Source organism: Pleurodeles waltl, chromosome 3_1 (genome assembly GCF_031143425.1).
Source record: "Pleurodeles waltl isolate 20211129_DDA chromosome 3_1, aPleWal1.hap1.20221129, whole genome shotgun sequence".
Classification (NCBI taxonomy): domain Eukaryota; kingdom Metazoa; phylum Chordata; class Amphibia; order Caudata; family Salamandridae; genus Pleurodeles; species Pleurodeles waltl.
Genome location: NC_090440.1, coordinates 763295513 through 763319047, shown reverse-complemented (window position 1 = coordinate 763319047; position 23535 = coordinate 763295513). Strand labels below are relative to the sequence as shown.

Here is a 23535-nt window from a genome sequence, read left to right as displayed (position 1 = left end):
CAAGACTACTGCACTATACACCTACGCACCTCTTACATCAGACTTTACATTTGTGTTTGTAAATATTTGTGTTGAGTGCTGTGGTCTTAGCTGTTTTTCTGTACGTTGTGTATATTTCTATACATAAAAATTCTTTGCCTTAGGGTAGTAGGGCAGTTGACCACTGAGCACCATTCTGAGTAGACTTACTCATAGACTAACTTGGACACAACAAGGAGGTGCAGTTTTCTGCCATTACTACCTTGCACAGTTGTATACATATAAAATGTAGGGTGCAATGGCTTACTTGAATTCCAACACATTTTGTAACCCTGAATTCCCTGCAAATGTCAAAGTATGCACTGTTTTTCCTGTTACGCCTAACCACAAATGTGAGGTTGGTCGAAATGTGACACCCAAGCGGTGTGACTTGCTGTTCTTAACAAATTCCAATGTTACAGACGTGAGTAAATTCTGTCTTTTGAACCAATATTTGATGTTTGCTAGGCATTGAGTAAGCGAAAATGTTGTGGACGCACACAAGCCATGCCATCAAGGGTGCCCAGAGTTTCTAGTTTCCAGGAATATCTGGGTTGGTAGGTTTCCCTAGATGCTGGCTGATTAGAAACCAAATGCGTCCTCTAACCACATCCCAAAATAATCTAATTCCATGCTCTTGTCATCTCCTTTCCATAATTGCACTCTTTGGACTTTCCTTTCACAGGTGATAGACCAACTTTCATTTATGAGATACTGTTATAATCGGGAGAAGTGTGGGATGTTAAAACATTTGGTATTTATTGAATTTCTCTATTTTTGCTTCCTTTTGCAAGCCAGTGTCCACACAACAATTTTTGAAGAAACCTTTTCAGAATCGCCTTGCATTATAGGTAATGCAAAAATCAGGGTGGTGTGGATCTTTTATCCCTAAACTCATATTGTGGAGTGCATAAAAAATACACAGCTTTCATTTATACATTCCAGTTTTCTATTTATTAGATTTTTCTTTATCTTATGATGCATGATCCGTATTTAGTGGCAAAATACAATACAATCCACAGCCAAATTGCTGCCTCTTGGAATCACTGGCCTAATAAAAATACTTCAAACACGAACACTTGTCTGCAGTGGGAAGAGTCTGATAGACACAATAGTATATTATTTGTGTGAATTTACTATCTTCGGCATTCTTGAGTAATTTAGACAAATGCCCGCCCTGCCTCCCCCTCTTAACCCCTCCCCCCTCATGTTGAGTTTAGAAATGTGTCTATTCCAGCAGTCTGTAGCTTTCTGGAATATCCCATGGATGTTACCCATTTTCCCCACATTGCAAGTAGGTGTAAAGTACACAAACTGGGGAAATGTCTGTTTTCTTAGGCTATCTAAACATCCAAACAGATTTTTGGCTCCTTGCACAAGCACAGCGTTGCTGATCATTCCCCTTTTATTGTGGAAGGAAGGAATCGAGTGTCTGAGCTCCTACAAGAAGTCAGTCGCTGTTTGAATGTTTTCTTTTCTGTTTGTCTGTACCCCATCATGAAGGCACATGTGATTTCAGTTTTTTTTCTAGGCCCAAGAAAAGAAACAAATGGTGCCTGACTCCTTGCCTGCAACAGATAATACCAGACCAGAAAAAAAAAATCCCAACAGGGTTGGGAAGGTACAGAGTGAGGGATACCCTGGAAGACTGTCCAGGGGCTAGCACTGATAAAAAGAAGCTGCCACTGAAGATCAAGAATGCAGCTGAGGCCAGTTGGGAAAGCAACAAACAGGGTTTGACCGATTTCTGTAATTTGATAAGGGAGCATTCAGCATGTAGTTATAGGGGAATGGCTGCCCCATGCCTTGGCAGTAACAACGTAAAAGTTCCCTCCTCCTTTGCAAACTTTCTTGAATTTGTTAATGTTGACCTAGTGAGCAGAACTAGAACAGAGTCCTCGTGGGGGCATAAGGTACGAAGAGAGTTCCTTGGGAAAGGCTGTAGGCTGTACATCTTTGTGACAAATGCCTAGAAGACTACACGTATGAATATGAATCTGATGCATTAGACAGAAAAGGGAAGAAATAAATGCTTGTCTTTTTGCTGAGGCAGAATATAACATGAGTGGCTGTGTTCAGGACCAATTAGTCTTTTAAGAAGGTAGGTAATCAGCCCCACAAAACTATACAAAACAGTTTAGCCTCAAGATAATCTGAAATTGGACTAGTGATTTTACAAAGACAGTAGTCCATGTCTAGGTTCTTTTTTTTGGACTCCTCATAAAGGAACTAATCAATGTGAGCTTCGACGGCCAGCCTATCACAAAGATGGTGCCGATGTTCCATGTAGAAGACCGAGTTAGGAGAGGGACCGAACGTCAGGCTGCGAGTTTGAAGATCAGGTTGAGTCCCCCAAAATATTTATTTTGGTCAAATTTGTATTTAATATAAGCAAGTTGGAGTTCATCCAACTGGTGACTGACCATAGGCCTGTTTTTTTTTTTTTAACTGATCCTGTCTAGATTTGTTTCTGGTCTGAGGATGAATGGAATTTTGTCAACATAGGCATAAAATTAGAAGCCAAGTGATTGAATTTCAGTCAGCTGGGCAGCATAAATAGTGAACATCTGAGCACTGTAGTGCCCATGCAGTTGTTGCTTCTGAAGGCTAAGTGAACATGGACAACAAGTCCTGTCTGTGACACTGATTCCAAAACCCAAGAGTCTAGGAGAGTATTGTGCCAAGGGCAAACGAAATATCTAATAAAATTAAAACTGCCACTGGTTTGAAATCTAGTATCAGTCTGGTATCACTGGTACCAGATATCAATATATTTTCTGTGCCCCTTTTTGGGCAGAAACTAGATTGGTGGGTATTAAGGCATTAAGAACATGATGGTCTTTAATGCACATAGACAGCTGGTAGTTAATAAAAGTTTCATTGGTCTTGGTCACATGTGGCAAGAGTGAGATACAATGATAATTCAGCATGATTGAAATTGTGTTAGATGGGCTTTTTCAAACGCAGGACAATAAGCAAATTTTCCATTGACCTGGTGCTATGCCAAAACACAGAGATGAGTTGCAGATCATCGTAAGGTCTGAGGTTAGTTCTGGCACACCTGCTAGCACTCTCTTGTTGGGGTATGAATTGAACCTAAGCACTTAAGTTTAGAGCAAATGTCTCCTTGGCCCAAGAAGGTAAAAGAAGGCAGAACTGAAATTAGTCTTTGAAAATGTGTTCATTATATGTGACCCAAATGAGACACTAGATTTTGAAAGAAATTGTTTCAGGATTTTAGAGATTTCTTTAATAAAAGAACTGAGTTGAGAACACAGTAATTGGGCAGGAACTGCTGAGAACATGCAGCCCGATGGTCTATGCTGTTTGTGATAGAGACTCTGGGGCGGTCTGCAAGCCAGATACTGCTTTGCCTGGTGGGGGAGGTGGGAGCAAACTGTAGCGCCAGTCAGGCGCCATCAAGGAGTCTGCTTCTTTCCTACAGCGCAAGACTTTTGTGAGGAGAGACTCAGGAGCACACTGCAAGCCCCGTAGTTCCATGCCTGGTGGAGGAGGTGGGATCACACTAGCACCGGTCGGTGCCTTCAAGAAAGCAGCTGCTTTCGTGCAGCGCAGGCTGACCAAGAGTGGGCCTGTCTCTGCTCGTCAGCGACTGAAAGAGGGCGGGCCATAAGTTAATCGATACGGGCAGTCCCTGAATAACAATCTCTTGGGGGAAAAGAGAGCTAGTGCTGGGCGCCCCCAGTGATGATACTATTACTACTATTGACTCATTTTGGTGCGGGCAGCTGGGGTAATTTCTGAGGAGACAGAACTGACTGAAAGGAGACCCTCAATGGAAATCATCAGAAGTGATTGTGGCCTGACCCACCAAGGTGACTCTGTAGAGGATGATATCCAGCCCTCAGGATCAATACAACTGCTTGCTAAAACGCAGAACGCAGGTGTCGATGATCCTTTCATTGTAATTAACTCTCCCCCTACTATGCCCCCGATTTAATTTAAAAAAAAAAAAAAGAGAGAAAGGGGGGGGGGGGGGGGAGGAGTAAGAAGGTGATGCCTAACAGAAAGGGGGCGTCAGGGAAGCTGCATAAGGGTGATGTTCCCAGTGTTGATCTAGCCCTGGACATGTTCTTACTTAAGGTTTAGTCTTTGCTCAAGGGTTTTTTGACACCGTTATTATTACGCCTTGATAGGATCAAGGCAATGCTATCCAGTCACCTAAACAACTGTGTTTCCAAGGGGACATAACCAGGTGTGTCAGAAGGGCCTGAAATGCTGGCAGAGAGCACTAGTCATGTGTGCATGAGTGTGTGGGAGGGTCTTTTTCCACAGACTTGCAGTGAGCGAAAGACCAGTCTAGCAACATTCTGTCAGCGGTGCTGAGTGCTCCACCATCTTTGTAGGGGTGTGGGGAAGCGGCACCTTATGTATCAAATGATAAACCATCTAACGTTCCGAGGGGCGCACAGCAGTGTAGGCCCAACGTGCCAGATATCTATAGTTCTTTCGCTAGGGGTGCACCAATAGAACATATCCTTTGCCTAAAATATTTTTGGGAAGATTATGGGGAGACTAAGTCCTCGCCATTTAATGGTTCAACTTTAGGTGACTTCAGCGTTCACTTGTGTTCACAAGGTTGTGGCTTAGGCAAAGGGTCGGTTTATGTTCGCTCCTAAGTAATACACTTTGAACACACCGAGCAGGGTAATCTGCTGGAGGATATATTGGCAAGTATCAATTTGTATTGTATTGAGCAGACCGGGGAGGCTGAAGCTACGCCTTCTTTCACAAATAGGGGCCTTACATTACACTGGAACATACCATATATCATAGTATTGGCACCCCTGGTTTCTATTGTTAAGTCCATGAGTGTAAAATGGAACAGTTTTAGTGATCAAAACATTTGTAGTATTGGACCTGGTCTGGTGTGGAAGTAAATTCAAATAAAGACCCTTCTAATGGTGGTGTTAGCCCCAGAGATCAGGCACGGAGACTCATGTGGGACAAGATGATTTCAGAGACATTTCTGGAGAGTCTCTATCAGGTTAATGCAGTGGACATTAACCTATGTTTGGAGACTAACATGACAGATGAGTATCCTAATGCCTTTAGTAGGTTATGTGGGCAGATCTCTAATCTTACGACTCGAGGGAAATATGAAAATAGAAAGGAGAATAAATGGTTTGATAGTAACTGCTGCGGGCGCGTAGAAATCTGCTGGGAGTTTTAAAGCAAATAGCAAGGAATGAGAAAAAGGTACGGGCTTGCAGGCAAGCATGTAAGTCAGCGACTCACTTATGTTTAAAAAAAAAAAAAAAAAAAAACTAAGGACCAGGCCTGGTAAAAGCTACTGCTGCCTAGTGTCTTAGGAAACCGTGCCAAATTCTGGGAGATTAGAGATTAGACTGTTCTTTTCTGGTACACGGATCTCCAGCCTGCATTGCAACATCGACCCTGACAGATGGGTGTCTCACATTCAGGGGATGTATTGCATAGGGTGTGAGAATGGGCGGGATTGTTCCTGGGAGCTTGGTGGTGATATTTCCCCAGGAACTTCAGCTTAGAAGCAGTGTATAAGGCCATCCTCACTACGGAAAGCACCAGGTCCAGATGGGGTCCCCCTAGACCTTTACAAGGCCGACCCCAAAGGTGGGCAAGGATTTTAGCGCAGGTATTCAATGCGACTGGTAGGAACGGTTTTCCCAAATCTTGGTCCAAATCTATTGTTCTACCTACATATAAGAGAGGAGGAAGGGATGACCTACAATGCTACTGCCCAATTTCTCTTATAGATTCTGCTGCAAAAATTATGGGAAGTGTAGTGCTGGATAAATTACTACTGTGGCTTGATAGCAATAATGTGATTTCCGACATTCAATATGGCTTGAGACGGGGGGAGTGACTCTGGAATCTGCAGATCATTGTTGGGAAATACACCATAGCCAAAGGGGAGTGTCTTTACATGGCTCATATGGACTTTACCTTTTGATAGAGTGAATAGATCTAAGCTTTGGCCCCTACTTGTTAAATGTGAATAGATGTTGAGTAAAAGGTGCGTTTACATAATTTATACCCCAACGTCTTGGCCTCTGTAAGGTACAGTGACAGCTCCATGGCAGTTCAACGGGGTGTAATGCATGGGTGCATTTTGGCACCCCTGTTGTTTACTCTATATGTAAATCAACTGGGCAAGGTATTACATTCCTGCAGGGATGTTCCTATAGCTGGATCAAAGTTAATTCCAGCATTGTTGTATGCAGATGATGCAGTCTTGATTGCAAGGACACCAGTGGGTCTTCAACATCTTTTGGACGCTTTCCTGGACTCACTGGATCTTGCAATAAGCTATACTAAGTCACATACAATGACGTTTGTTCGTCAAAATATTTGTTGGGAAACCATTTTTCGGTAACACAGTGGAATTAACCAAAGTAGCTACTTTTCCATACATTTGGGCTATTATTTGGTCATTGGGGATCCTGGGTTCTGCAGATGACCTTGAAGAAGATGTTCTCCAGAGAGCGGTGGATGCAACAATGGAATTTGCCAAAAGACCCAGTGCCAAACCAGTGCAGGCCCTAGTTAAGGTTTACTGTGAGAAATGTGTCCTGATGGCAAGTTATGGGTGTGATATGTGGGGGCATATACATGTCAATGAGCTCCAAGTAATAAAAAATAACTTTTTGCCAAGACTCCTAGCGGTTCCCACATGCTGTCCTTCGTTTGTGGTACACAACCAATTAGGCCTAGGTTACCTCTCAGATTTTATTGCTCTGGCCCCAGTCATGTGCTGGTTTAGAATCTGGGCAAATCCGTCCCTTTCACTTAATCAGCTAGTGATAGAGGACTGTCGCTCACTGGAAGGGGCGCTCTATATCCCCTGGCACATATATATGAAGAACATGTTGGAGAGTGTGGGTTGTTCAGTTATATTCTAACTCAAAAATTATGAGGAAAAGAAATCTGCTGGGGCAAAAAAAACAAAAAAAAACAAAAACATGCTGCTCTAATGCAGGACGCGGATAGAGAGGCAAGTGAGTTTCTTAAACCAGCAGTAAAAAATATACTCAATTAACAGGCTCACTTGGAGAATCTTACTTGGTGATTAATAACCCTCCACCACCACAACTGTTTTTTTTTTTTTTTAAACTAACTAGGTTCATGTTAAATCTTTCTGTGTATTTTTTTTTTTTACTTAGACATTAAGGCACTGTTTTATTGTAGCACTGCTGAGAGAAACACGGTTTGTACAAGTAAAGCCAGTTTTGCAGTTCCTTCAAATGCATTTTGTCTCCCAGGGTTTGCTTTGTGGTTGCAAGTTTTTTCTCTGTTGTTCTTTCACTTAGGAAACAGCTGTTTAATGATTAGTGGGCTTCAGAATAATCAGTTGTTTTTATTCTCCGAGATCCGAACATGGATACATTTAGTCTTTATTTTTCTTTTACCCAAACTATTGCGCTTTTAACATTTTAAATCTTTGTATGTACTGTTATGCACGTTTAATGGTTTCATGGACTTTTTATGGTATTGAGTTACTGAATAAAGTATTTGACTGACTGATCTATCCTGTTGAATATTGAAAAGAACTCATTGGAATTTTTTTTTTTTTCTTTTTTTTTTTTTTACCGCCCACATAATAAGGTTGTGGAAAAACTTGGATCTGACTTTATCTGTGTAATTTGGCTCTGTAAGATTCCTTATTCGCATAATAACACAAATCTCTCCATTCTAATTCAGCTTCATTTTGCCTTAGCAAGTTCTCTGAGCACTAACAGGCAGCTAGAGCGGTCCTGTGGGCTTTGCTAACCTTTGTGGGAATCATAAAATCTAGAGCATTATTTTAACATTGATTAAATCTTTCAGCACTAATGATGTCTTGATAAAGGATAGGCATGGATGCTTCTAGAACAGATATCAGATGCTGAAGGTGTACTTGTTCAAAGGACGATGGGACTGACTGGATCATGACAAGGAGATCTCATTATATAAGGCGGACACAATAGCCTTAATCAGAGTAATCGTGTTCTCTGTCTCTGTAACCTTTAAAGCAGAGATGAACTGAACTAGCAGGGGAATGGGCAAAAATCAGGTGTAGTGGCCGGCTTTTTAAATGGATTTGGTCACAAATTGATTACGATTGAGCTAATAGCAAGACCTTAGTACACCTTGAGCTACAGAAGCTGTGACCTCGCTAGTGTGTAAAATGAAACCATGTGGCAGTATGAAATTACTGATTTCCAAACATATAGTGAAATATTTATGGTGAAAGGAGGTAAGAAATATGTGGACAGGCCCAGGAGTTCTGAAGGTGAATGTTGCCTTTAAGGAGCTATTAGGGCTTATCTGTATAGATAAACATGAATATATTTACTAACCTCGATATGTTCAAGGGTAAAAGTCGATAAAGTTAATGTCACTTTGATATTACAGGGACCCCACTACCAGAGCATCTGGGATGATCCATATGGGTGATTCGGAGCCGGTATAGAAAATAAATAATACATATTGAGTCTGAATCCTTGCTGGGGTACAGAACTGTGTCTGTTATCCAGAAAGGTGACAGATACTGCTCAGATTTTTATTAAGGCGAAGCGAGAACCCTCGTGGGGTCTGGCTCTTTATTGTGTGTCTTTTCCCCAACAAGAAGCCAGATGCTGTTTGCATGTTGTCGTAACCTAATGAAAGTGCAAACAGTGTCTGGGTCCTTGCTGGGCACAGACTCTTGGGTCCTTTCTCTTGCAGTGCTTCCCATAAAAAGAGAGGTTTGTGATAGGAAGAGCTGTCCTCTGTAACTATAGTAATTAATCACAAGTAGGATAGAAAGGGGAAGTATTAGACTTGGCATCCTTGGCGTGGTCTCCCCTAACATTTTGGTTCATGGTTCCATGTTTGCGATGGGTACTGGACTCTGTTTTTGCTGTTTGTGTTACTCTGGGTACTTTACCACTGCTATCCAGTGCTAAAGTGCAAGTTCTCCTATGTACGATGTATGTGTAATTGGCTTTCCCTGATTGGCATATGTGATTTACTAATAAGTCCCTAATACAGTGCACTAGAGGTGCCCAGGGCCTGTACATCAAATGCTACTAGTGGGCCTGCAGCACTGGTTGTGCTCTCACATGAGTAGCCCTGTAAACATGGCTCAGACCTGCCACCGCAGTGTCTGTGTGTGCAGTTTTAAACTGCCAATTCGACTTGGCAACTGTACCCACTTGCCAGGCCTAAACCTAAGGGTTTGAACTGAGATTGCCTCCTGTTGTTGAAGTCTCAGGGCAATCAAAGACTTCCCCTGGCAGCACCTGGATTCTCTGCTGAGACTCCTGCCCTGCCCATTTCCTGGGCCCTTGAGAGGTGAAGCTGGCAGCGAAGAACTGAAAATCCACAAACAGAATGCCATGCGGGAAAATGTACGACGCACCTTCCACGACGTGGCTGAAAGCGATGCTCCACCTGCATCACGGCTTGAAGATCGACGCAACGCGGCTGGGGATACGATGCGCAACACTCGCTTACGGAGGCTAATGACGCAAACCCCACGCAGCGCAGTTTTTTGAGACCGTGTGACTGGATTTTCCACGCATAGTCACTGGGCGTCAAAGTAAACCCGACTGCATGGATCCTAGGATCTTAGGTGCCCCGTCTGGAAATCTGCGCATCGCTCTCTTGCAAGGGAGGGGGGAAAATGACGCATACCCGACCGTAGAAGTAAACGACGCATGGCCTCACTTGCGAGTAAGGAATCAACGCATCGCTGACTTTTCCGACTCTCGCTCGCCCGTGCGGCTTTATTTTTTATGCTAACCAGGTACTTTGTGTCTCAGCATTCTCACTGTTTTCTTAGGATTAAGACTCTTATTCTTTTGAAAATTCATATCTTGACTTGTGTATGTTGGATTTTTGTCGTTTTGGTCTTGTTTTGTTTAAATAAATATTACCTATTTTTCTAAACGTGTGTTGTGATTTTGCAGTGGTTCACTGTATTAGTGTGTGGTGCTACAAATAATTTACACATTGCTTCTGAAGTTAAGCCTCCCTGCTCGTGCCAAGCTACCAAGGGGGTGAGCAGAGGTTAACGGAGTGTGATTCTCCTTTACCCTGACTAGAGTGAGGGTCCTTGCTTGGACAGGGAGTAACCTGACTGCCAACCAAAGACCCCATTTCTAATAGGAAGGAACTATGAGCAGTACTAGTCCTTCCTCTTACGTCCTCACCTCCCAGTTTATTTCTTCCGTTAATGGAGTGTGAGGGATCATGATGTAAAGAAAAGTGGGAGGAGTAGGGCTGGTCCCAACTCCTGTTACGAGTCTGGTTTCTAGACCCCCTCTTTCCACCTCCAGGTCTGCAGGTATTTGGTTCTTAACCCATGGATGCAAAGACTTAGTTCAGTGCATCATCACTGGGGAAGGAAGTCCACTTGAACTGCAGCCCCGCACAACCCACTAAGTATTCAAGTCATGTTGGTGTTTTCTAGTTTACTAACAGTCGCATAAAGGGTTCAGTGGCACAGTGGTAAATCAAACCTAATTTTGTTCTTAGAGTAGCACATATAAAGATAACATTAAGAATGTGTATTTCAGCAGTCCTGTTGCTTATGATGTCAATAATAAACACAATCTAATTAAAACAGCATGTTTACATGTTGCTAGCAGCGAGAAAAGAATGAAGTTATAACATGTTCTAGAATATTTCTTGCATCCTACCACCCTAAAGAAACATCTGTGCAAAATACTATGAGAGGGTGAAATGGCTAACTTTAGAGTTTCTTGGGGCATTCTGACTGCATACCTGTTCACAGCAGATGAGCTGTGTTGTTCAGCCTTCAGCTGGGAAGGGAGTTTGCTATTAGGAGGAAAACACATTATCAGCTGGGCATAGCTCATCTCACTGAATCAACTCTTGGCAAAAGAGTGCATGTTGCATCAGGCTGGCATGACCTCTTGTGATAAACTGGTACAAAGGTCTCCCTCCCTACCTTAAGAGCAGTTTATATAGGATATTGACCACTGATATTTGGCTTGTATTGCAAAACCAACTGAGGATTATGCCAAAATTTGAGACCAACTGGTCTAAACTAGCAGCATGAAAATGTGTCAACTTGAAGTCCATGTTTACCTTATATGCCGTCTGTGTCTCTTTAATGCACATATGGTTCCCCAGTGGCTGTGGGTGCCGCCTTCAGTTCCAGTGCCACCCTCTTCATCAGTTCTTTTCTCATTGACGAGGGTGCCGACGCTGCTGGTGTTGAAAGAGGAGCGGTTACCTATAGTTGTGTTTGAGCTAACTTCGACTCCACTTCAGACAAGGCTGCGCTCTTGATTCCATGGGGGTCCAGTGTATAGCCAATCCTTCAAACTGATATATTGCCCTTACCTTGCGGCAGAGATCATACCTTACCTCCGCTCTATGGATCAGATTCTGACAAGAACTTCTATGGTGGAGAGGACATAGTCACCACTCAATATGATGAGGACAAATGGTATGCCGAATTACAGGATGCCATTGGTGTGGACAACTCCACAGGCAAAGGGCTTATCTCTGACCCCTGTTCTGCCACTGAAGAGTGCCTCTTTTGCTATGGTGAGATAGGCTGCAGCTCACTACACTGGAGATTAAAACTAATGTCTTGACAGAGGTTCTTCATCCTGTCCAGAGACCTTCTGAACCTCTGCCATTTAAAGGTACCTTAACAAATACCCTCGTAGGCACTTGGGTAAAGCCATGTTCTAGGCCCCCAGTCAATAGGTAGTTAGTTAATTGTCTCAGTCTGGCACAGTCAATCCTGACTTTGACACAGCACCCTATGCCTGTGAGCCTGATGTTCCAGACATCCACCGTCGGTGAACACTAAAGCCTTTACCATGGCTGCTTGACTGAGCCTAAGTGCATGGAAATGTTTGGGACCCATCTGTTTTTATTTGGCTAGTTTTTGCTTTGTGCACAGTCAATACCATCTTGACTGTGCCAGCATGACCATGCCTGACAGAGTCTAAGTGCATGCAAACGTTTGGCACGCTCATGTTTGCATTGGCTGCGTCTTGCTTTGCGCTCGATCAGTGCCTTTTGCCTCCTAGGTTGCTACAATCTTGTGCTATGGGATGCAGTCTGGCCTCAATACAACTGACTGCTTGTGTTGAGAAATGGACGCTAGTGTGGTGCTACAGTGCCACCTCTTGATGCTGACTACAGACTTCTCTGGGCATGTCTAGGCATCTTTGATGGACATGTTATTTGATGGTTCTTGCCTTTTTAGTGAAAAAGTAGACTGCCCTGGAACACTTAAAGGGGAGTTGTCTCAGCGTGTTCCCTGGAGCTGTCTGCCCCTGCAATACAGTTTCCTCAGTAGTTTTGCTGATATGGTGGCAGTGCTAGGGGTTTTCAATACTGTCAACACCAGACGACCGTCACCGGCCCAACAGCCTGCTTAGCCATTTTGTGGCAAGGCTGCAGCACCAAGAGACAATTTTCAGGGAATCGGGGACCATGTGCAACTTAGTCCCCCACCCCCTCCAGCAACCACAACCGCAAATCTGCTGTGGTGTCCTTTGCAACACATGGGTGGCCTGTCAGAGGCAGACTCTGACATTTCTTACAGTGGTAACAGACATAATTCTGGACCTTGGGATTCCACATTGTCACGCAGTGCCATGCCCTCCCATTCCTTTCTACTTCGCTGCACTAGTCAAACATCAACACAGCTGATAGAGGAACGTTTGTCTGTTTTGTAGCAACAGGTGCTTTCTCTTTGGCCGAGGGACGGAGGCCTTAACCCTAATTTAGATCTCCTCCTTCGGAACACCTTCCTGCAGGAGGGCAAATTTAAGATGTTCACACTGGCCCAGGTTTTGTTTATCCTGGAGACAGGGTAGAGCGTATTTCATATCCCTTTACTGCAGGCCCACAGATGTTACTTGTGGTTTACAATGTTTCAGGAACATTTTCAGTTTGCCATGCTCTCCTTTTACCTTACTGCAGAAGAAATTCAGCTAGTGCTGGAGTTTGTGACTTGGTGCAGAACCCATCAGATTGACCCGCTGCAAGCTAAGATGTTATTTGTTTTGTCGTTGGCCAATGAAGGACCTGCGTTGGGCATTGGGCACTGTTACAGGCTATTTTTTTTTCTTTATTCAAATTGCCAATTTTGATAAGATTTCTTAAGTCTTACAACATGTTATCACCAAGTTCATTTTTGGTGCCACTGAGATTTAAATGTGGTCCTCCCTTTTCGAAAGTGTACCCCATTTGAGCCTATGCACAGCTGTACACTAAGTCTCCTGACGCTAAAAATGCTATTCTCTGGTCATGATTACATGTTCACCAAAGTGAATAGGGGAAGTTGTAGCGCATCTTCGGAGGTCTTCTGTACCAGTCATCCCATACTTCAATAACTAGCTGTTGAAAGTGGGCTCACCCCACACAGTCGTGGACCACCTCCAGATGATGGCGAACCTCCTAACATTGTTGGGGTTCACTATCAATGTGCGGAAGCCAACATTAGTTGGAAATTATTGTGTATGTTTAGACTCGAAGCTTTGTAGGTGGAAGAAGTGTGCTTTAAAAGTGTTGATAAAATTAAGTATTTTATGAAACAATTATCACAATATAATCATTTATATTTTCCGTCAAGAACTTTGATGCATATGGGTTTATTTGTACCTTTATTTGGGTATGGGATGTGTATGGCGACATAACATCTATAGTCCCCTTCCTTTTCCCTCATCTTTTTATTTTATTTAGGTACCATTTACATTTTTTTTCCAAGTTGCCTCAGTGTTTCCCCTGTTTTGTGATGACACAATATTTGAATCCTAGTTATCCCAAAGATTTTTTTTGTCAGCAAATTTGTTACCTATATTTTTGGAACTAGTAGATAAGGGAAAGGCAAATTTGAAGAGTCATTGCTTCACCTTCTTACTTGCTTTCGAGAAGTGATGTTTACTCCTCTTAAAAGTATTGCTCATTTGTAATTTGAGCCTGCGATAGCTTGTGCCTCATTTGAATACAACAGTTATAGATTATGTAGTGTCTGTGTGAGACAACCTTTACAGGCACTAGAACATATGAAAAATGACATCAAGATCTTGTTCAATTATTTTGGGTGGGGAGAATAACTCACTGTGATGTTTTACTATACTATGTTGATTGCTTTCTATGAGCCACCTCTCCTCAAGAGTTTGGTCCAGGTTTATGGTTTTGTCATTGCTGATATGGTAGAATTAGAACTTTGTTGTACTCTCAGTTGAGTCATTTCTCTGAAACGTTCCTACTGCATAGATTATTGAAAAAGATCCAGGAAATGAAAATGAAAATGCTTTTAAGGTGTAAGGTTGTCCTACTTTTGTAAACTGCATACTTACATTATTTATTCTCTTCAATACTTTTTCAGACCGAGGAACATAATAGTGTATAACTGCACAACAGGCGGCACCAATCCTTTTCACTGGGGTGAAGTTGGTATGAGATTTATTTATCTTTTTAAGCCATTTCATGCCTCATTTATTTAGCTTAGTTGGTTTTAATAGATAGCTTAGCGTAGTTGCAAAAAATTATGCATACTAAAAAATATTAGTATTTTAAAATTTATACAAATGTAATCCACATTCTTGGGTGTCTAAAGTTGGAAACGTGTAAAGTTCTGAGTGCAATGTTATGCGAGTGGATATTCTTTGCTAGTAAGGTGCCTGCTAAAGTAGGAAAACTCATTAAAAAGAAAATTAATTACAGAAGTATTTTAGTTGTCGTCCTTAAAACTGTACCTAGCTTTAAAAATGTGTTTTAACTGTGACTCGTGTTCCAGGTAAGGCTACTTAATTTTAGCTTTTCTGAGCAAGTCTTCTATGACTTGAATGCTTTGCTAGAACCTCCATCATGTAGTGGACATTTATTCGAAAGACTTGTAAAATATTCATACTATAAGCATCGTAGCCAAAACATTGATACTGTAGGGTTTCTTGTTATAACTATGCGTCTTTGGATTCTTGCCGTCCTTGTCTCTTCCAGCTGGTCCAGTACTCAAGAATGCGAGCACTATGATTTGGGGGGGGGGGAGCCCTTTCGCTGCTTTCCACAGTGCCGCTCTAAGTACTAGTTGGCAGATCAACACGCAGTTTACAACCTGTCTGTCACCGGACCATAACCAGACCTTCTGCTCCACTTGCCTTGCCTTCTGCTCCAAAACAGGCCATCCAGAACTGGTGTGATTGCTTGCTTCTTCAATGCGCCATGGAAGAGCATCAAGACAACAATACCCACCCCCACTCCCAACATTTATGGGGAAAATGTCGAAGAAGAGAAAGCGTAAGCAGAGGCAGAGGTCGAGCAAGTTACATCCTTGAGGCAGGAACCCAATTTCCTCCTCAAACTCTGAGGTCCCAAACACCACCAAGTCCATCACTGCCCCTCGGGAGCCGGGCATCAATTGACAGTCGAGGAAACTGCCTTTCAGGCCACTTCTGCCTCCCTGCCATGGCTGGAACCAACCTAAGGCTTTGGAGCTGACTTTGACTCTGGCACTAATGTTAAGCAAGCCGCGCCAGACACGTTCCACCTCGACACAGCCTGGTCCCTCTCCAACCTCTGTGGGTCTCCGGGCCGACACTGATGGGCACCTCTGAGCTGAAATACTGATCTGTGTCAGACTGCCTCAAAGCTGAGATAGCCTTCTGTGCCCAGTGAGCCATCCACTGCAGACTCAGTGGATGGGGAGCTGCCGATTCGTCAACACTTTTAGGAGGAGCTGGACTCACAACAGCATAGACTTCATTCCTAGATGGAGAAAATCACTGCAAACAACACGTCCGCAGCGGGCCTTCCACAATGGCAAAACAGGACCTTAGATCAATGGGTTCTGTCCTTTGTAGAGTAGTGTTACTGACTGGCCGGAGCTCACTGCTGCACCACCAAAAATACCTCCATTTGAAGAAAAAAAAAAAAAAAAAAATCCCTTTCACCAGAAAACCACAGATATCTGATGTTTTACTTGAGAGCCCTGGAGCCGGTGCCACCTCAGCAACACGGCAAAGGGTTGTGCTTCCCATACTTTGACCCCACCTTTCTTGGGAATTACAATCGAGCCAATACTAGACCTCCGCCCCCCTAACAAGTATGTCAGAGCATTTCCACCTGGTCACGCTCCAGGACCTCATTACACTATTGCGGCAAGTTGACTTCATGACTGTCCTTGATTTGATGGACACCTATTTCCATATCCAAATCCACCCAGCACATCACAGCTCCCTCAGATTCTTGGTACATGGACATCACTTTCAATTCAGGCTGTGCCCCTCAGCATAACCATCGCCTCAAGAGTTTTAACCAAATGACTTGCTCATCTCTGGAGAAGTGGTGTCCACATCTTACCATACCTCGACAACTGGCTGAGTGCAAGCAGTAGTGTTTGGTTCACACATAGATCACCTTGTATCTCCTCCACGATCTGGGTTTCACCATCTGTGTGGAGAAGTACCACCTCCAACTCCTGCTAATATAGTTTTTGCTAGGGGTAATCCCAAACTCAGTCACTGGGAAAGCTTATCCCAGTCCTGCATGGTTCCAAGCCTTTCTGCTCCTGCTGCTTTTCAGCCAAATGATCATCTCACAGTGAGAACAGTGATGTGCCACCTCAGCATTATGACCTCCTGCATCACCATCGTTCCCCCACACCCTCTCACACATTTGTTCGCTCCAAGGGTGACTGGCAGCACAGTGATTACAAGCAGAAGGTCTGTGGAAAGATCCAGTATTGATTTCGGTCAGCACCCATTGTTGTTTGCTGTGGTGTAGCAGTGACAATCTGATGCGGGCCAGGTTTTTTTTTTTTAGACCTAGTTCCCCAGGTGACCATCACCATGGGCATACCTCTCACAGGCTGAGGTGTGCATCTGCCGGACATGACTGTTAAGGGTCTGTGGACACACTTTCAGCAGACCTACCACATAAACTTTCTGCATTTCCTGGCAGTTCATTTGGCTCTGAAAGTCTTCTTCTGCCACATACATCACTAGTCAGTCCTGATCACAGCAGACAACTTGGCACTCATATACTATCGTCAAAAACGGGGAGCCATGTACTCCCCAAGTATCGACGCTAACACCCCAAATTCTTGTTCCCCTATTTTCCAGTGTTGAGGCAATGCACTATGAATGAACTTGTTAGGGATAGCTACCTATGCTTTTTGTGCCACTCCCAGTGCTGTGATTCAGAAGCTTTGGTAGACCTCCCGCACCATCGTCCCAGTGGCTCTCACAGGGGCCAGGTGTAGCTATGATTCACAACCCTCCTTGAGTTGTCTGTAGTCCCTCATGAGAAGCTCCCCAACTGGTCCGACCTTGCTCAACACCAGGGCACACTCTGGCATCACAGTACTAGGCAGCTCAACCTGGCCAACTGGCTCCTGAGCTCCTAGGGTTTGCTACCTCAGTTTGCCTCCTGACTGTATGTCCATCCTCTGAGGCTCGCCGTCCCACTTCTCAAGCCTGCTATTTGGCAAAGTTGAAGAGGTTGTTCCACTACTGCCCACCCAAACCCATTGATGCACTAAAGTAAGCAGTGCAGGACATTGTCTGTTATCTGTTTCACTTGCAACGCTAAGACCTGGCATACCATCCATTTATTTAAGTTTGGCTGCAGTGGCAGCATACTTACCGAACAGGGAACACTTCAGTATCCATAGTCCCTATTGATAATGCATTTATGGATAGACTTAAGAGCGTTATCCCTCCTAGGATGCCCAAAGTCATGTCCTGTAATCAGTGTAGTCCTCGCTAGGCTCATGAGGTCCCTTTTCAGCCCATTCATTGTTGCCCTCTCTAATTTTTGCCTTGAAAAGTAAGGTTTCTGTTTCACTTCCCTCAGGCGTGTGAGCAAGATACAAGCTCTCACACTGCAGCAGCCCTTTTTCAATGTTCACACTGACAGGATAGTTCTTAGAAGTAACCCAAAGTGATCTATTCTTTCCAACTCAACCAGACAGTTGAATTCCCTGTGTTCTTCCTACACCCAGACTCCATGGTAGAAAAGAACCCTTCCCACACTGAGGGCCTGCATTTACTACATTGAGAGGACAAAAGCCATTTTGTAAAACAAAACAGTTGTTTGTCATTTTTTCAAAAACACAAAGGCAGTTCCCTTTCAAAAGTAGGGTAGCTCACTGGCTAGTCAAGTGCATTCAGCCCTGCTATGCCAAAGCCAAAAAGCAGCTCCCTGCTCCACCACGGCCACATTCTACATGTGGGAAAAAAACAGCCTCCAAGGTCCTCCGGGAAAAATCTCAAAAGCGGATAAATGTGAGGCAGCTACATTGGTCCTCACTGAGTCCCACACTGTTCAACGCAGACATGGCCCCTCTTGCTGCCATCGCCAGAACCCACGGTATGACCATTGTGTCATATGCCGATGACACACAACTCCTCATTTCCCTCACCAAAGACCCGGACACGGGCAAAAGGAACTTCCAGTCAGGAATGGAAGCTGTGGTCACTTGGATGAGAGAAAGCTGCGTCAAGCTCAACTCGGACAAGACTGAGCTCATCTTCTGAAACGCCACCTCAGCTTGGGACAACTCCTGGTGGTCCACATCCCTCAACACCCCTCCCCCCGCCCCCCTCCCTTCACCCTCCTGCTCTGCACTGACTGAGCACCCCTGCAGCTTAGGAATCATCCTCAACTCCTCCCTGTGCATGACCCGCCAAGTAAACTCTGTTGCCTCCTTCTGCTGGCACACACGCCGCAAACTTCGGAAGATCATCCGAGGGGTCCCAGCAGACTGTTGCAGGACAGTCGCCCACGCCTTAGTCACTAGTAAGCCCGACTACGGCAACACCCTCTACGCCAGCACATCAACTAGGAACATCAAAAAACTTCAACTCATCCAGAACGCCGCCGACACTCATTCTGGACCTCCCTCACTGAGAACACATCATCCAACACCTGAGGACCCTCCACTGGCTACCGGTTGAGAAGCGAATCGCCTTTAGGCTTCTCACCCACACGTACAAGGCCATACACAATGCAGGACCAGCCTACCTGAACCACACAGTCGCCTTCCACCCCCCCGCCAGATCCTGCCACTCCGCCCAGATGGCCCTGGCCACCATCCCTCGCATCTGCAAAACCACTGCCAGAGGACAATCTTTCACCTACACTGCAGCAAAGAGCTGGAACAACCTCCCCCTGCACCTCAGACAAAGCCCGTGGCTCACGTCTTCAGGAAGAACCTCAAGACGTGGCTCTTAATATGAGCCTTCCCCCTCATTTCAATGAAGGGATCTTTATTGCTCAGTCTTACCAAGCTGAATCAAGAAGCTTAACTTAAGGCCATGAACCTTTTCTCAGGTTCATTTCCATTTTGTAAGATCCCTGAAGCACACTGAAATGGTGTATAATAAGCCTCAAGTCAAACAATAGTGTTTCTGTCTTTGAAGTGTTGGTTTATTCACAGAAGTATGAATAGATGTTGTCAAAGTCCTCATAGAACAGCAGCTGACGTGTTTCGTCCCATGGACTTTGTCAAGTCTGCAAACGTATGTACAATAACCCTTATATAGTACATAGTAATAAGTGTTATATGACAAAAGTAAAATACAAGTATAAATACCAAACTTGTATTATGCCAAACCACATCCTACTCTGAAGTAGTTAGTGCCACACATAACAAGAGTAGCCCGACTCGATGCAAATAAAGCCACACAAAAACGGGGACACGTAGTTGCATCAAAACTTGACATCTTGCAATATTGTAGGGAGAACATCAGAAAGCATACTCACCCAGCTTGTGATGTGCGCCTAAGATTACCTACAGATATACCGCACAGTGATCAAGCAGAAAACAGAAAATGTGCAGTCCCAAGGCCCATAGAAAACAGTGTGTACAAAACAAGTGAACAAGAGCACAAGTAGAAGAAAATCTCAAGTTGAACAGACATATCCCAAAAAAGAAGAAAACACAAATAGAGATGGTAGATTGATACCTGAAAATGCGTAAGTTGTCAAAGAACTCAAAAAAGTAGTTCAAGGTAACGGATATCTTTAAGAGAAGGATGGCCTTGGTACTCCTAAACCTGAACAGTACATGGGGTGAGATGGGTAATCGCAAGTGTTGTAAAGGCTTCAAATAAAGCGCTCACCTTATACCAACTGACAACATATGAAATTCCTCTCAGAATTAGGGTTCAATACCAGTGATCTGATACTTCAACATAGCATTTCTGATTGGTGAAACAGTAACAGTGATTGCCGTGATAAGCCTAAAAAGCAACAAACAATAACAAGTGTATAATGACCACTAAAATAAGAAGGCTGCTCGAGTTTAAAAAAACAAACAAAAAAAAAGCAAACACACCGAAGTACGATGGTACATGGATCAAGTCTGTGTGATTATGGTAGAAGCTGTGTGTGGTGTGTTTAAAAATGCAGCAACAGCGTGAAGTACATCAAACAGTGAGGAAGGATTACCTACCCATAACAGGGGAAGCCAATAAACTGAAGCCATTTTGAACGACCCTATATAAACAATCTGGGGAACATAAAACCAGTTAAAGGGGGAAATATATGTAGTCCACACTGACGGCCTGTAAACTAAAGGACACCACCAACCCGATCTTCAAAAAATCTTACGGAATGAGAAGGTGAATAAGATATCTCCCCGTGACATTGTGTATGAAATAGAAAGCGGACTCAAATGAGCCTGAGGAGTGAGTAATGGCGGCCATAATTGTGATATGACTCCTCCCAAATCCATTCTACTACTTTCATCTCCTAAATAACGCTGCCTAAGCTCTTCCCTCCGCTTCCACATCTAACTCACCAAACCTCACTTTACTACCATGACCTCCCAAACAACCCTACTAAATTCGCCCTCATTTATGTCACCCTGCTACTATGATCTCCCTAACCCTTCCACAGACTCTTCCCTCCTCCATCCCCCTTTACTCATTCCAAACCTAAATCCTATTACCATATACTCCCAATTAACACTTCTGGATTTCTTTCCTCCTCCATCCCTCCATTACTCCAGTCAATCTAACTAACAAACTCTCATATCCGCGGCTCAAATTAACTCATAATAATACTAAAACTGTACTCATATTTCCCAATACTAATCCATCACTAATTCTTGTTGGGATCCAGAGTAACGTGCTACTCGCCGAAAAGCGATTTGACGCCTCGTCAGGGGTAGTAAGCACTATTTAAATACTATTACAATACAATACCATACAATATCAATAATATCATTGACCGTGTGTGGAAAAGATCAACCGAGCTGAAGTGCCACACCGTTAAGGAACTCGTAAAGAAATGACAAAATAGCCACCTTAAAAAAATAAAAAATAAAATAAAAAAAGGGAGAATCCCTAATGGTAAAAATGAAGCGGAGATCCTCAATGCCGTGGGATTGAAAAAAGAAATTCTTCAGTCATCAATACATCACTAAGGCTCCCAGATGTTACCAATGGAGAGTTCAGTCCCCTCTCTAGGCTTTTTTTTTTTCTTTTTTAAATAAATCAAACTAGGAGTACCCATACCAAAGAAAACCATCCAAACACAAGACAGCATCAAAACCAGCAACCCCTAGAAGAAGGCATTCTTCACGCAGCAGAAAATGACAACTTTATACCACCTCAGTTTTCCACTGTAATTGTGGGAGCTGTTTCTTTGTATCCAGAAGAGTTGGACGTAATTGCAAGATACAAATGTGTGCTGAGTTTTGTATCTTTAGTACTTTCTGGGACTCACTGCCATTCCAAACACCCCCCCCCCCCTCCCCCCTCCTCCCAGTTTCCCCAAGACCATCCAAGCAGCAACTTTCAGTTCTGATGAAGCAAATGTCTGTTCTACTTAAAAAAAGAAAATTAAAAAAAAGTGACAGGTCTATTACCCCACAAACAGGAAGGCCTAGGGATATACTGCAGGTATTTTGAAGTGACAAAGAAGGTTTCAATGCTCAAAACCAGTTCATTCTGCATTTAAGAAGAATTGATTGTGTGCAATAAATCTTCAAGATAAGTTTTGTCACATACTGATCAGTCACCGACATAGGAGGTGCTTGATATCTGTAGTAGTAGAAAATCACTACTAATACATGTTCCTGCCTTTAGCTATGAAATAAGTTCCTTGCACCTTCTTTAAAGGTGTGGCAATATTAGAAGCCCATTTATGGAGAAAAGGGTATCTTCATCTGTTCCAACTGGGCCACTGGCTGCTGAAGACCAACACTTTGCAAAAGTGAAAGAAGACGTCTTTGTAATGTTCAGCCTGTTGTACAGTTAGTGCTTTAAATCAGTTACCAAAATTCAACACTTCAGATCAAAGGATGTCCTACCAGGAAGAAACTCTAGACACCGTAAAAGGAAAGAGCATAACATGTATATTGGACAAGTGGCATTACTGTTGAGAACCACCAATCCAATAGCCAGTATGATCTCATCTCTCCTAGGTTCTACGGCGTATCATATTTACATTGCAGCCGACCTATAGAGAGAGCATATTTTATTTACATTCACATACAGTCAATCTTCTGAAAAGAGTTCCTGTCCAGACCGAAGCTCCTCTACAGTAACAAACTCATTTTTTTTTTTTTTTTTCCTCATCTCTCTACTCCAGCAGGAGAGACCCTTGGTTAGTATCTTCCAGGCGCGGACCCCTCAATATGAACAGGCCACACCACCTGTTCGACACGCTCCGGCTCTTCCCACATAAACCACTGACCACTCACTGCAAGGCCCACCAGCTTTATTTGCCCGTATAATGGTCATACCAGAACGCCACCTGATAGGTAGAGGGGAGTTTTAATCATTGGACTCAGTTAATCAAGGAGAAAAAATCACTTGACCCAGTCGGGTTCAATGCTTCTAAGGCATTTTAAAAGATCCACCAAATCTCATCTCTCTTACAGACGGGACCAGCCCGTTCCAGATTACACAGACAATTTACCGACGTTTCCCACTCCTGAACTGTGGGGGGTAATGGCCAGACCCATTTACGAAAGATTTCACGTCTGGCCAAGAGCATCAATACAAACAACAAATATTCTTCCTGCACGGTGACTTTCTTGTGGCGAAGCTCTCGATTACATAACCCAAAAACAACCATCAAAGAACTTATCTCCAGATCACATCTAAATATTTCCTTAAGAGTTTTTTCAATATCTTCCCAAAACTTTGCCAACTTCGAGCACTGCCAGAACTTATGAAGATCGACTGCCGAGGGCAGTTTATTTTTAGTCTTTGCTATGGCCGTCACCTTTGCCGGTGACCAGTATACCCTGTGCAAAGTGAATAGATGATTTTTTTCTTCATAGCTGCAGATTTGATGGTAAACCATAGTCTAGAACATGTTTCCCATAGATTAACAACATCTAAGGTTGGAAAGACCTTCCCCCACTTCGACACCGAAAGGGGTGGATCCTCTTCCACCGCATCCAACAGCGCATGGTACCATAAAGCAACTTCTTTGCTGATGGATTTCCGCCTTAGTTTCTCCTCCAAGGGACTCTTCCCAGTTTCTCCTTTCTGAAGAGACTTGACCCAGCTAGATAATTGATAATACTTTGAAATTGTC

General features: G+C 43.6%; 1 protein-coding gene across 8 annotated transcripts in view; it reads left to right on the top strand.

Moving 5' to 3' along the window:
• Nucleotides 1-23535, top strand: part of FAR1 (fatty acyl-CoA reductase 1) — a 416046-nt gene that overhangs the window by 214643 nt on the left and 177868 nt on the right. For all 8 annotated transcript variants that reach the window (XM_069223563.1, XM_069223560.1, XM_069223562.1 and 5 more), the window contains one exon: nucleotides 14366-14433. In XM_069223563.1, coding sequence (XP_069079664.1) covers nucleotides 14366-14433 — 68 coding nt within the window. The remainder of the gene's footprint in view (nucleotides 1-14365; nucleotides 14434-23535) is intronic.